Raw genomic sequence first — 15,173 nt, forward strand, 5'->3', positions numbered from 1 at the left:
CACTAATTCCATGCTTAAAGCAGGAGTTCCTATGGTGGGCTCAGGCATGTCAGTCAAACCCAGGCCTACCCTTTCGCAGATGTCAAGCAAGCCAGACCATCACAACAGACGCTTCAGACCTAGGATGGGGGCCCACATGCTGGACAAATGCGTGCAAGGACTGTGGACACAGGATCAACTTCACCTGCACATCAACCTAAAAGAAATGCTGGCAGTAAAACTGGCAATCCAAAAGTTCAAACCATTTCTCCAAGAGGGCCAGTTGATGATAAGGACAGACAACACCACAGTCATGTGGTACATCAACAAACAGGGAGGCACTCATTCATACCTCCTATGCAGAATGACTTTGGAGCTGTGGACCCTGGCACTCAGCTACAACATCCAGTTACAGGCAATATTTGTACCGGGAAAAGAAAATACTCTAGCAGACATATTAAGCAGAACCACATCGGATGCCCACGAATGGAAGCTGCACCGGACATCTTCAAGACCATCTCAAAGAAATGGGGAATGCCTCAGATAGATCTATTCGCATCACCTCTCAATCACCAGCTCGAAAAGTTCTGCACAAGGACATTCCACCCACTAGCATGGAAAGTGGATTCGCTCTCCTTCAGCTGGAAAGGCCTAACAGCATATGCATTCCCACCTCTTCCCTTGATACACAAAGTACTACTAAAAATCAAGGAAGAACATCCAAGGATAATCCTGATAGCTCCAAACTGGCCAAGACAACACTGGTACCCACTGCTGAGGAGCATGTCTCGAACAATATGTGGCCAATACCCCTGATGCCTTTGATGTTAACTCAGAACAACTACAGCATCATACATCCGAACCTAAAAACGTTGCAACTGACTGCATGGAACATCACATAGCAGCAGCTAATCCAGAACTTTCCCAAAGAGTTAAAGACATTATTCTTGAAGCACGCAGACCTTCAACAAGAAGGAACTATGCTGGAAAATGGAAAAGGTTTGTCATTTGGAGTACGGAAAGAGGAAAAGATGTGTCAAACATAGATATGCCTAACATTCTGGAGTATCTGGCGAACTTCTTCATTCAGGCCTGTCCTACTCCTCCATCAAGATACATGCATCAGCTATTTCAGCAGAATACAGCTTTGATCCACCTGTTTTTCGCACCCTTTGCTCAGGCAGTTCCTCAGAGGAATCAAGAATGTAAAACCTCCAAGGAAACCACCATTACCAGCTTGGGACTTAAACTTTGTGCTAGAAAAGTTGACACTATCACCCTTTGAACCAGCAGCAACAGCAGACCTACAACACCTGTCATGGAAAACTGCTTTCCTACTGGCAATTACTTCAGCAAGGAGGGTTTCAGAACTACAGGCCTTAATGGCAGTGCAACCCTTCCTAATCTTCCACCAAGATAGAGTGTCCATGAGGACTAATCCTACATTTATGCCTAAGGTGGTATCCAGAGTGTCTTTAAACCAGGCAATCCACCTACCTACCTTCTTTCCCAACCCACAAAACAGAGGGAAAGAATACTGCATACCTTGGATGTACATAGACAGCTACGCTACTACTTGGACAGAACAAAAATAGCAGAAAGACTGACCAACTTTTTGTAGCCTATGCAACAGGAAGGGAAGGAAAAGCTATTTCCAAACAGACAATCTCCAAATGGATAGGAAATTGCATACGATTCTGTTACTCCTTCCATGGAAAACCAATTCCACAGAACATAAGACCTCATTCTACAAGGGCAACAGCCACTACCACAGCCTTCTTACGAGGAGTGGCAACCAAAGACATTATTGAGGCAGCTACTTGGACCTCCGTGCATACATTTGCCAAGCATTATAATTTGCCTCTATATTCCAGATCCCGAGCAGGGTTTGCCACTGCTGTACTGCAAGGGATCCTAAACACACCATAATCTAGTTTTATCCTCCTCCCTAGTTGGCTATGGTATTCTACCCAGTTGTTATGACTGCAGATGCATCCATGAAGGACATAGTACAGTTTTGTACCTACCATAAATGTAGATGTCCGAACTGGATAGCATCTGCAGTCAGGATTACCCTCCCTCCTTCCCCTCTGTGGTACTCCTAGGGTGTTTACCCTCCTAATAGCTAGCTGGTGGGGGGGAGTCTTTTATGGTGTATTTGTTTGTATATATGTACATACATGCTTATTTTTGTGTTTACCTCTATCTTTTTGGAAACATTGGCATCTATCCAAATTTTAGCCTTCAAGAGGGCTACTGGCATCTGGGGCAAGAAACACTGAGGAAAATGGCGTCGGCTGATGCTTTTATACCCGAAGACCAACAGAGATGACGTCGGGTGAAGTGCGACATCAGCCGAAGCCGGACCCGGACTTTGGAATCCGGCCGACTGAAGGGCTGCCTGACGACAGGACAACCCAGTTGTTATAACTGCAGATGCTATCCAGTTCGGACATCTACATTTATGGTAGGTACAAAACTGTACTTTTTACCTGCTGGTAAAACTGATGTGGCAGATACTGTTGTTGACCTAAGGGGTTTTGGGTGGAATTTGATGCTGAAATTGATTTTTAATGATGGTAATGGTAATAATCGGATTGGTTCTATTTTTATAAAACCAAGCATGTTTGTACCACCAAACCACCCTTTGGTGGAAGCTTTTATAAGACTATGCGAGGATGATTTACAACAGATCTCTGATGGACATGGTGGATATCATATTTCTAATAATTTGTCCCAGGATGAGCGTATAGCTCTGGATAGACTACGTATAGATGATGGTATTGTTATCCGCCCCGCAGACAAGGGGGGCGCTGTTGTAGTCATGGATAGGGATGTTTATTTTAATAATGTTTCTACCATGTTGAGTGATGTTGCTGTATATGTTAAGATTACATCAGAAAAATCCAACGCATGGTTTCTCAAGTACATCGTGTTATACAAGATTGTTTTATGGGTGAATCTGTTTCAGCAGATTTAGCTAGTTATTTGACTATTGAACATCCCTGTGTGCCTACTTTTCACGGGTTACCCAAGATACATAAGGACTCCAAACACCCCCCCCCCCTTTAGACACATAGTATCGGGTGGGTGACGGAGCTCTTTTCTATCTTTGTTGAGAAGTTATTGAGATCAGTGCTAGATGGCTTCACTGTTGAGAGATTTCAAACATTTACTCGGGAATCTATATGAACATGTGCATGATGGTATTATAACACAACAATGCTTAATGGTTACCATGGATGTGAATTCACTCTTTACTGTCATCCCCTGAAGCAACAAAGTGGGTATGATAGTAAACTGATCAATTTGATTTGCCTCTTTCTTGAGGTAATTCTTGAAAATAATGTTTTGCTTTTTGATGGAGCCTATTATGTTCAGACCTCTGGTGTAGCTATGGACACATCTTGTGCCCATAGCCACGCCAATATGGTCATGGCCCAATGGGAGAATAATCATGTGTTGAATGGAAAAAAATAGGTTCTTTAAGTATGTTAGCCTGTATAATAGGTTTGTTGATGACGTTTATATCCTGTGGTTGAGAGATGAAGAGAAGCTACTATGTTTTCTAGATTATAAACATAGCACAACTTCCTTTTTAAAATTTTCGATCAAATATTCGCCAGATGAGATAGAGTTCCTGGACATTAAGGTTGTTAAACTACCAGCTATGATATTTGACACCATGTTATATAGGAAGGAGTGTTATAGGAACTCCCTCCTGCATAGGACTAGTATGCACCCTTCATATGTATTCTGTAATATCATTAAGGGACAGGGCATGCGAGCATCTAGACTTCATGCTCAAGATTCTGGGTTTCAGGATGAATTTGCCGTTTTATAACACAATTTTAAGGAGAGGGGATATAAAAGCAGGGAAGTTGAAGTTGGACTTAATGTTGGTCACCACCTTAGACCTGATAGAGGGCGACCATACTTTTCTAAGAAATACAGGGAAGAGAATCCAGAACAGAAAGAGGAACCAGTTAGATGCTTCAGCTTACCAGTAACATACTGCAGTAATGTGAGTGATGGTACTGTTGTTATTAAGAAGCATTGGCTGGTCCTGTTAACGGACGAGAAGAGTAAGACTATTGTGGGTGATGAACCTGCTTTTGTGTTTAAAAATAAAAAGAATCTTAAGTGGCTTCTTTGCTATCCTGATAGAGTTGAGGAGAGTAGAGATGGAATTGAAAAAAAGTGGCACATTTATATGTGGAGGGTGTAAATATTGCACATATATTGAGACAGATAATGTTTTTGTGAACCCTGATAATGGCAGGAGATTTTATTTTAAAGTGTCTGCTAGTTGTGATACTAAAGTTGTTATTTACTTAGCGCACTGTGTCACATGCTCTTCATTCTGTGTGGGGAAAAGCAATCGGAAGTTTAAGGAGTGTATAAGGGAACACCTTTATTCCATTAATATTAAGTACATGTCAAATGCTCTAGCGAAACACATATTGGAGAAGGGAGCTGAGCATAAGTTCAAGTTTAGAGTTATTGATAGTCTTTGAAACTCTGAGAATGGGTGACATGGAATCGTATAGAGACTGTGGAACTTGAGTGGATTGTTAGAATGCAAGCGCATAAAGGGTTGGGACTAAATGTGAATGTCCTTCTCAAACCTTTATTGAAAGCATGCAGGTTGTTCAGGTGAATATTTTAAATGCTTTTGTTACATATGAATGATTTTTATAATGCTTTTGGCTGTATGCATTTGTACCTTTTAAAAGAAAAAAGGTGTGTGAGTTAATTTGGCTCATGATTGGTGGGGTATGTAGGATTTAAGCTGCTTCTGTTTGGAATGTGGTGGATCTGATGAAGCAGAGTTTTTATTTTCTGTGAAAGCACTTATCCTTGTTTACTTGTGGAATAAACTACAACAGATTTTACCTACCTGTGTCATTCCTAGTGCAACACTTTTGTGGACTGTGTTTATACATTTTTTGGTTGTTTGTTGCACCTGGTTTGCCTGAGTTATCCTTAGGTGTGTTTCTGCATCAGATTAAAAGTTGCTTGTTTTATTACTCCATGTGTATGATTTTTTTTGAAGTTCTGATTTATTGAAATAACCCAAAAATAGACAGTGTATTAAATACAAAGTAAAATATTAGAAGACAAAAAATGTAAGAAAAGAAAAACAGTTAAAACTAAGTGATAAAACTGGATAAAGTAATTGATGTATAAATAAGTTACAAGGTAAAAGCTGAAGGAACTTGAATATCAAGAAAGCCAGGACTCTGTTGTATGTCAGGTAAAAAAACAAACAAAAAAAAAAAAAACAAAGATGTGTTTTGGGCCCCACTTTAAACCACTAAATGGTGGTGATTGATATCTTCACCCAAATTGGCAATAAATTCCAAAGGTATTGGTAAGAAAAGGAACAACTAACAGAACACTCCGTCATGCCCCAGGAAACATGAGCAGCACCAGGTTGGCTGAACAAAGTGTCCAGGTCTGCCACTACTGAGCTACCAGCTGTTTGATATAAGGAAGACCCAGTTCATTTAGGACTAGATAAAAAGGAACCAGAACTTTTAAGATGACATGAAATTTAATTGGTTGTCAATGCAAGCCTGTTTAATCAGTGCAATATAACTCTATGTCCATTGTGGGCTACTGCTGGGAATTTAGGCCAGATAAAGACCCATCAAAATGGGCCTTGATGCCAGATATATGTTTACAATATCACTTGATCTATGAGAAGACCTTCTTTGTAGGTTGATGAATATCCATCCCACCCCCTGTGCATGAATGAATCTTTAGTGTATTTTTCATTGTTTGTAATCTAGGCGAGTATTTATTTATCAGTATAGGTGACAAATCTCTTTGTCATTCCCCAATCTATTGAAATGTGCTGTTTGTTGGTGAACTGTCAGAATCTGGCGATAGACATGTTTATGTATCTGGCTTGTGACAAGACTGCATTTGTTGGAAAGGATTGAGCAGATTCTCTAGTATAGGACCTTCCAGAAGTATTCCTTTGTGGAATAAGTGAACCTAATGAAGGATCCATTAAGGAGGGTCCTGTGAATCGATAAACCAACATAGTAAGAATGCATCTGTTATTTCCTGAAATTGGCACTTGAACAAGGAGATGATATGATACCATTTACTGATCCAAATGAAATTTTGAGATGTACTTGTGTATATGTAAAATCTGCATTGCTGCAGTCAGTGGGACACATCATCTTTTTGTTGTAGTGCTTTTGACAAAGGTCCAGCATAGCACTGCTTGTTGATACTTTTCACATGGAGCATGTGAGTATATTTGTTTTGGAAAGAGCAAAGCATATTTTAATAGAGTAATATAGACAAATTAATTATATGTAATTAAAAGTGAGCTGTCAGCACTGCATTTTAGTGTACATTTGGACATTATTCTCATTTTGAAATTATTTGGTTCACAAACCAAACACGCGCTTTCAAAGTGCGTGACTTCACATCAACCAGTAAACCTGTTACCAGTGGGGTGACACAGGGGTCAGTTTTGGGCCCCCTACTATATTGGTATATGCTTCTCAGAAGTTCAGGTCAAATTAGGTACAATCATTGAATCCCTAAATGATGTCAGTATACTACAGGATGGTCTCACACAGACCAACGACTGGTGTATTAGTCACGGTCTCAGACTGAATGCAAAGAAATGCATCATTATTCCCTTTGGCACAAAAAATGTCCCTTCACACTATTAAATCAATAACAACACTCTAAGTACCAATGAAGTGTTAAGGGATCTGGGATCATAGGTTGACCACGACCTTAACTTTAACCACAATGTGTTTACTGTTGAAAGGAAAGCTTTCCATGCAGCCCAATTGATTAGTAAAGGCATCGCCTTGAGAGCAAAAGACGTTATAACCCCCCCATACTCTGCACTTATCCGGCCCATAATTGAGTACAACATATGTACTGTACTAAGCATCTACAGCAATTAGAGAGACCTCAGAGGTTTCTAACAAAAATGATCAAAGTCCTCCAGCATGTGCTGTACACGGACTGACTAAATTCCTTGTCAGTATACTCCATATTATATAAACTTCTTAGGGGAGACTTATGCCTGGTCTACAGAGCAACCCACGACCCAAATCTAATGAACTTAGTGCATATCCATAAATCAAATGGGTCTAGGGCTACCCGTTCCAGGAACTCAAATTAAATATAGCCTGTGACTTAAGTGGGACGTGTTAGAGGAACACCTTTATCTCCCAGTAACTGCCACATCTTTGGAACAGGCTACCAATTCATGTGAAACAGAGTACCTCTATGACACTGTTCAAGAGGAACCTGGATGAGTGGATGGGACACTGTAAATTCTTACCAGGGATAGTGCCCACAACCCTCCTGGACAATGGACAGTCATCACTAAATGCAATCTTAGGTATTGACTAGTACCTCTATGATATTAGATTGGGTTGAAACAGCTAGGCTTAAAATGACCTCTGGTTCGTAGTCTAGTAATATCCTATGATCCCAGTGTTAAGATGCACTTGTAATGTGCTTGACACAGACGTTATAGCCTACATTAGAGTAATGCAGTCTTAATTCCATGACTGCACTGCACTAACTTTGAGTGATGACCGTTAACCAATCTAGTCTGCTTTTCAATTGCAGTTAACATTCTTTCTTCCTTTTACTTCGTTATTTCTCCACCTATCCCTCTCATTGTTGTAAGCCTAAAGGGTAATAGTTACAAATTCTATGTATTTATTTTTGTCATCTCCATATTTATAAACATCCACCATCCCGCAGATTTTCGTCATGTTTCACTGTTGCAGTCCTGACAGTTGGAATTCGTGAAAGCCGTCGACTGGCCCGACTACCAAAGAAACTTATTTCACCCTGGCGGATGCATTAACCAATGTCACTGCACTCGGGTATAAAGGGAGCTGGTCTGCATCATCACTTCAGTATTTTCTTGCCGCCAGAGCCCAAAGCAGATTTGACATAATTGGTCAGTCCGCACCAGAGAGACGTCATCTGAACGATAAGTACCCTGTTGGGGAACTCTCTTCTTTCTTCTTTGACTCATGTCAGATAAAGTTAATAACTGTCTCCATTGTGCTAAACAAATTCCACACAGAGACTTCCATAGACTTTGTGTAACTTTCTTAGACCCAGACCATGATGTCCCTAACAATTGTTTCTGTCCAGGTTTAACACTAGAACTATTAGGTGCAGAGCATAGTTTTTAGCTCATTTTCTGAGACAGGAATCAGTGCAGTTGCATACTATAGCATCTGCTGGTCGTTCCAAGCTTAAAGTACCTAAGTGCAAAAAAAAGCTAAGAAACAAAAACCTAGGTCCACGGAAGACACTCCTTGCCCCCCAGACTCACCTGCTAGACTTGTGATTGTTGAGGAAAGTGAGGCGTTTCGCAGCCCCCTTCGACCTTTGATTGGTGACCCAGGCCTCTGTTGAGACCAATTTGGAGCCGGACATACCTGCGGTCCCTTAGACTTCTGTAGCTCATATTATCATAATAAAAAACTTTTAATCCACGCTTTCGTTACCAAACTTCTTCAGAATAAATTATACATGCCCTACATCACACTTAAAAACTGTTTTGAAGTACCTCTACACCAATAAATACATCTTTCCACTTAAACAGTTATACAGTTAATCAGTAAAATTTCAAAGCTCAGGAAGTTATTTCCTTATATAGACTGTATGGTCTTTCAAAAAACATGTAGTGTTAACAGCATCATTTATACCAGTTTTTTTTTGTCTGAATTTAATCTGATTTGCCATAAATTCTCCTTTTGTTCAAGATTTGTTTTAAAATTGCCACTCCTAAAATCATGACTTCCTTGCTCCAGCACAGAAAATTTTTTTTGTACATGGGACAGATGATAGTATGCTTATAAAAAGCATTTGTCTTGTCTTGTTTTCTATTGTTGTAATAATGTTCCTTTATTCTAGTGCATAGAGCTCTTGTAATCATACCAATATAGAATGCACTACAGTATGCATACATGCCAATGTATTCAACGCCTTTACTCTTACAGTTAAAATGTCCTGGAACTTTCAAAGTGTAAGGCAAATGTTCTAAATTAACTAAGGGACCTTCAGAAATGTATCTACATATGTTACAGTTCCCACACTTATACATGCCCCTTCGTCTGTGTGTGGTATTCTCTTCTTGGCTTAGGGCCGTTCTAGTGCATCTACAAACTAAAGATTCAGGCACCACGGCATCGGGTACTCCTAGGCCTAAGACCAAACCCACATGAAAGAAAGGCATTGTGGCAGGGTCTTTGTCTAGGCTTATGGGCTCCCAGTTTCAGGGACACCAGCAAGATTTGGTCAAATTGGCTGAAGACTTCATTAACATTGTAAGGTCCAGGCAGACTTTGGGGGATATTACCTCAGGGAAAAGAAAAAGAGACAACCTCCCCAAATTCCTCACTGACCCACTGCATTCAGAAGCAGAGTCTGATTTGGAGGATTCTGCATCTGAGGAAGGCCCTGCTTACACCTCTTTTAAGGAATCAGATTCAGAGGAAATTCTGCCCTCTACCTCTCCACCTGAAGACCTCACCCTTGGAGAGACTCTTCGTGCTATGAGACAACATTTCCAGTGAAAAGCAGAATACCCACAGGCTTAAAAGTGAGTCAGGGAGTTCTTAGATCTCCCTGTTCACAAACCCATAGCAATCCCACCTATCCCGGAAGTAGTGGAAAAGGTTTTTTAGGATGCTTCCTTAAATCCTGACTCGGTCCGTCCTGCACCCAGAAAGCCTGACCGGTTTTACAGGGTCGAGGACTCTCATAAACATCTGTTTAAAAACCCAACTGCTGACCCTGAAGTGGTCATTCCTGGCCCTAGGGGGTCTAAAATCAGTACCTCTAAGAACCCTTCACCTACTTACAAAGAAAGTAGGGCTGTTGATAGATTTGGAAAGAATAGATTTGGAAAGAAAGTATACATTTCGGCTACCCTCATCATGAGGGCCCTCAGTTGTCAATTTCATATGATCAAATACCAGAAAACCATTGTTGACCAACTAAAACTAAAGCTGTCCAGTCTAATGGATAAAAACCTTTCTAAGAAAATTTTAGGTCTGTGCCATTCCAGTTTTCAAGTGTCAAAACACTCCCTTCACTGCAGGTATGATGCCATGGAAGTCTCCTGCAGGGCAGCTGTCACTGGCACAGTGATCAGGAGACATGCTTAACTTAGGGAGTAGCCCCTCCCTGACCTGGTAAAAGCTAATTTCCCCGGATGCCCTCTTGATAAAGAATATCTTTTTATGCCTAAACCTGAAGCAGTCCTCAAAAAGATGGAGGACAAGGCAAAATATGTGCAAACAGTAAAGGACTTTCTACATGTGCAACCCCCCCAAGGTTCAGCAGGAATTTTCTGGCCAAACATTGGTCCTTTCCCACCAAACCTAGGAGCAAACAAGGCAGAGAGTGACAGAACTCCCAGGCATAGACCAGAGCAACAAAGATCTAGGCAGTGGGCCTCAGATTCAGACAGACCAGGGAGTTCTTGGACACCTGCTCCTGCCAGAGAGAAATTATGACTCTCTACTTCCATCTACCTTCCCCAGCCCCACCTCAAAGCTAGGAGGAAGACTGTCCTGTTTCAAAACTGGACCCATATTACCTCAGATCACTAGGTTCCAAATATTTTTGCCAGTGGTTAAAAACTCAGTTTCAAAGAGCCCTTAAAATTATCAGGATATGCACATGTACCCCTGCATCAGAAAACTCAGGATGTAGAACAAATTCAAACTTTGTGTTCCCAGGTAGCAGTGGACCCCATTACAGAAGATCAATAATAGAAAGGATTTTACTCAAGACTCTTCCTGGTACCCAAAAAAGAAGGTTCTTGGCGTCCCAATCTGGACCTGTCCAACTTAAATCTTTTTCTCAGGGTACCAAAATTGAAAATGTTGGCCCTGCAGAAGCTTCTCCCCATGATAGCCCCTCAGGCATTCATGGTGTCTTTAGACCTAAAAGAAACCTACCCTTACATTGCCATCTCAAAGTCACACAGAAACTTTCTTTGCTTCAGAGCAAGCCCTAGTCATTATCAATTTTCAGCTCTGCCATTTGGACCATCTACTGCACCAAGGGTTTTCCCAAGGTGCCTAGCTCCTGCCATTACTTACTGCAGGAACAAAGGGGTCCAGATTTACCCCTACCTGGACGATTACCTAATACAGGCCTCAGACCAGTCACAGATTCTCGAAGACCTGATAGCTCCAAACTGGCCCAAGCAACACTGGTTTCCTCTCCTCCTTCAGCTCACTGATCAAAAACATTGGCAGTTTCCACAGAGGGTAGACCTCCTCACCCAAGACAAAGGGAGGATAGTGCACCCCAATTTGTAGACCATGAATCTTTCAGCCTGGATTATCCCTCAGCAACTAACTGCTACACCAACTTAAGTTAACAGGTGCAAAACATTCTGAAGGAATCCAGAAAGCCTCACAAGGAAATCTTACACAGCCAAGTGGAAAAGATTCTCTGCTTGGTGCTAGAGGCACCTCCATGAGCCGAGCTCAGCTAACATGTTGGCCATCCTAGAGTACCTGGGTAGCCTACTGGATAAACGCCTTTCCTACTCCTCCATAAAAATACATGCCTCATCTATCTCTGCTCACATTCCTGTTCTTCCCCCTATCTTCTCACACCCCCCCTTTTGAAACAATTCCTTAGGGGTGTTATTCACATTAGGCCCCACAGGAGAAAACCTACACCTCCATGCGACCTCAACTATGTGTTGGAAAATTGATTTTGCCTCCCTTTGAACCTGCAGCTAATATCTCTCTAAAACTTTCTCACTTGGAAGACTGCTTGTCTTTTAGCCTTTACATCAGTTAGAAGAGTCTCACAGTTACAGGCCCTAATGGCAGTAGAGCCTTTCATCATTATCCATAAAGAGAGGGTTTCCCTTAGGACTAACCCTTCCTTTATGCCTAAGATGGTAACCAGTGTGTCTTTGAATCAAGCCATCCATCTGCCTACCTTCTTTCCCAATCCTCAGAACAATGGAGAAAGATTACTGCACTCCCTGGATGTGCACAAAATGTTATGTTTCTACCTAGACAGGACAAAGTTCTTTAGGAAATCACATAAACTGTTCATGACCTTTGCCCCTGGATCTGAAGGAAAACCAGCTTCTAAACAGACCATTTCCAAGTGGATTTCTCACTGCATTTCTTTCTGCTACAGCCTCACTCTACCGGTGCCACAGCTACTTCTACAGCCAAGTAAGGGGTTACCCACCAAAGGCATTCTAGAAACAGCCACTTGGTCTTCTGTGTATACCATTACAAAGAACTACCACCTGCCAGCTTTCTCTAAATCCAGAGCAGGATTTGCTTCAGCTGTCCTGCAGGGGATCCTCTCCTCTACTGAATCTCCATCCACCCTCAGTGAAACATGAAGAGTATAGTACAGTTGTGTACACTTACCATTAATGTAGATGTTAGAGTGCATTCCCTGTTGCAGTCTTCTTTCCCTCCCTCCTACACCCTTGGCCTACTAGGTAGGCCTAGAATTTCCAAATACGTCCTTAGGCACTTCCCCAGACTACCCTGGGTTAGGTATCCCATTCTTTATCCTCCTGTGCTTAACTCTGGGCTCCTCCTTCATGGAGCCAAGAAAATACTGAAGTGATGATGCAGGCTGGCTCCCTTTATACCTGAGCGTACCGATGTCAGTTAAGGCATCTGTCGATACGTTTCTCTGGTAGTCGGGCCAGTCGAGGGCTTTCACAGCAGGAAATCCCAACTGTCAGAATGGCAACGATGAATACACTCAAGCATGTACATTTATGGTTAGGTATACACAACTGTACTTTATAGCCACTTTTATGTAAAGTGGAGTTATCTCATTCTGAGGGGGAAAAAAAGATGACCATTACTGACTAAATGTAATCCTCCATATTTGACGAGAAAATCAACATTTTTTTGAGAGGAAAGGGCAAAACTATGAAACAAAATCAGGGACATTCTGAAACACCATGAACAGTTAAGAAGTGTAATCCTATTTACTTTTTGACTTTAAGTGACTTTCAAGCTAAGTTATGAAGCTTTGTATCTTCTTAGTTAAACAACAAAAAAAAATGAAGTGGAAGGGCAATGAAATGATGAAATTAATCAAGTTTTTTTTTTTCTTCTTCTTAAGAGGACCTGAAAGATTATAGCAGTAACAGGACTGATAAAAAAAAATTCAGTGCCAGCACCAAAGCATCGGAAAAAGGATTCGAAATGCAACACATATAGACTTTGAAACTGGTTTTATGACTGCCATTTTTTTTTTTCATCCAATAAATATTCTGAAGTCTGCATCCTTCCTGGGATGTTGCATTTTATTTGCAATGTGTTGGTGATGAAGCTGATGTTTTTATTGCAATTCTTTATCTTCTGAGCACACAGTTGCTTATTAAGGACAGAGCATTTCTTAGCACTGTTTCCTGTATTAATGCTCAGTCTGTTCCTTTTTATTGCTTTCTGAGGAATGGCAGTGAAAATGCTGTAATCAATCAGGTCCTTTGCTTGCAAGCAGCGGACCTGAAAGATTACAGCTTGAGGATGATGTAAAGTCATTCCCTTGTTGTTTGTAAGCCAGAAGAAGAAAAAAATGGAACCACACCCCAAGAAATAGCTTGCCATTGCAAGCAGTCACAGAAAGCCACATGTGGCAGCTGCTCCAGTAGCTGCAACCAGTCACTACTTTTGCCTTCTTCTGGGCACTCCCCCCCCCCCCAGCAGCAAGTCAGTGGGGGCCCCCCATAGCCTTGGCTTTCACAGGTGCCTGTTGCTGACTATGCATACTTGCCCTTCTAGAAGAAGTGAGCAGGCAGTACCTTTTCATTGCCCTTCTGTCTTCACTAGTTCAAAAAAGTCCCAAAGCAGCTAATTAAACTCAGTCTGCCTGGGTTGTAGTTCAGATGTATTCCTGTGTATCAGCAGAGCTGGCTTGTACAGTACTTAATGTTCTGCATCATTTGAAAATTACTGTCAAGTGAATTTGGCAGCCTGTCTTAAAGTTTGCATATGTATAATAGGTTGAAAAAATAAATAGTGCAAAAGAAATGGTGCAAAAATTAGTATCTTCCAAGTGAATGTTCTTTGACAGTGTCCTTCAGATATAAGTAGGAGATGTTACCCAAACATTATATTGAACAGAGTCTGGCTCTGTGGTATAGAGGCATAAAGCCCCGAGTACAATCTAGATGACACAAGTTTGAATAGTAGTTCAGGTGCTGGAAGAACTTGGATAAGAAGCTAGGGAAGAGGATGGGATGGAGTGGCCAATGTTGGTTCACCCATCTGAGAGGGAGTGAGAGGTGGTTCTTGTCAGCTGATTGCCACCGTATAAGTAGAGGCTTGTGTGAAACCAAAATTGCCAGGACGGAGGGTAAAAATTCCAAGCCACTAATGGTGACCCTCATTGTGTGTTGGTGGAAGCATAGACGATGGAGAGGTTGTAGGAGGTCCATCAGTACTATGGGTGCTCATTTCAGCCACTGGGGCATGGATTATGCCTTTTGTTTTGTGAAGAAATGCAATCATTTCCCATATGCTTTTGAGGGTACAAACTATCTTCTTGGCTGCCTATATGATGGTCGCTTGAATTGTCAGCTGCCCTATTCACACTGCGTACTCACCAGTGTCGGGGAAAGAATGGGCTCAAGACCAGTATGGATGTCTTGGTGTTTAGTAGGTACACAGGGAGAAATAGTCATTAAAAAAAAAAATAATATTGAGCATATTTGCTTATGAAAAATTTACAGCTGGGGAAGCTGATGTTGAACAACTTTGCACTAAAGTAATTCTTTTAGAACTGGCATTTGTTCTTTCTCTTTTAGTTCATTTAGCCTAAAACAGGAGTCAGATTTTTCAAAAGATGCATCCAAATTAACTATAGAACTTTAGCTGCCTAGTAATAGAGGTATTGATTTTTATCTGTTTCAGATGCCCGGGACAGAGAACAACTAGGCAAGAATAATATTACTCATATTCTTTCTGTTCACGACAGTGCGAGGCCTGTGTTAGAGGTAAGAGAAAGCTTTTTGTTCAATAGTTGTTCCTTCACACATGTAAACAACACTTTGAACTTTTACCAAAACAATCCCTAATTCTGGTGCATATTATGTAATATTGTTGATACTGCTGCTTGTTTGCCACAGATTTCATTTAGATAAGTTATTACAAAGCTAGGCCATTCTC

At 41.2% G+C, this 15,173-nt stretch overlaps 1 protein-coding gene across 2 annotated transcripts in view; it reads left to right on the forward strand.

The window, feature by feature from the left end:
* DUSP22 (dual specificity phosphatase 22) overlaps window positions 1–15,173 on the forward strand; it is a 938,178-nt gene that overhangs the window by 407,137 nt on the left and 515,868 nt on the right. For both annotated transcript variants that reach the window (XM_044065151.1, XM_044065152.1), the window contains exon 3: window positions 14,919–15,001. In XM_044065151.1, the coding sequence (XP_043921086.1) occupies window positions 14,919–15,001 (83 nt within the window). The remainder of the gene's footprint in view (window positions 1–14,918; window positions 15,002–15,173) is intronic.

This window comes from Protopterus annectens, chromosome 3.part0 (genome assembly GCF_019279795.1).
Source record: "Protopterus annectens isolate FY-2018-M chromosome 3.part0, PAN1.0, whole genome shotgun sequence".
NCBI lineage: Eukaryota > Metazoa > Chordata > Ceratodontiformes > Protopteridae > Protopterus > Protopterus annectens.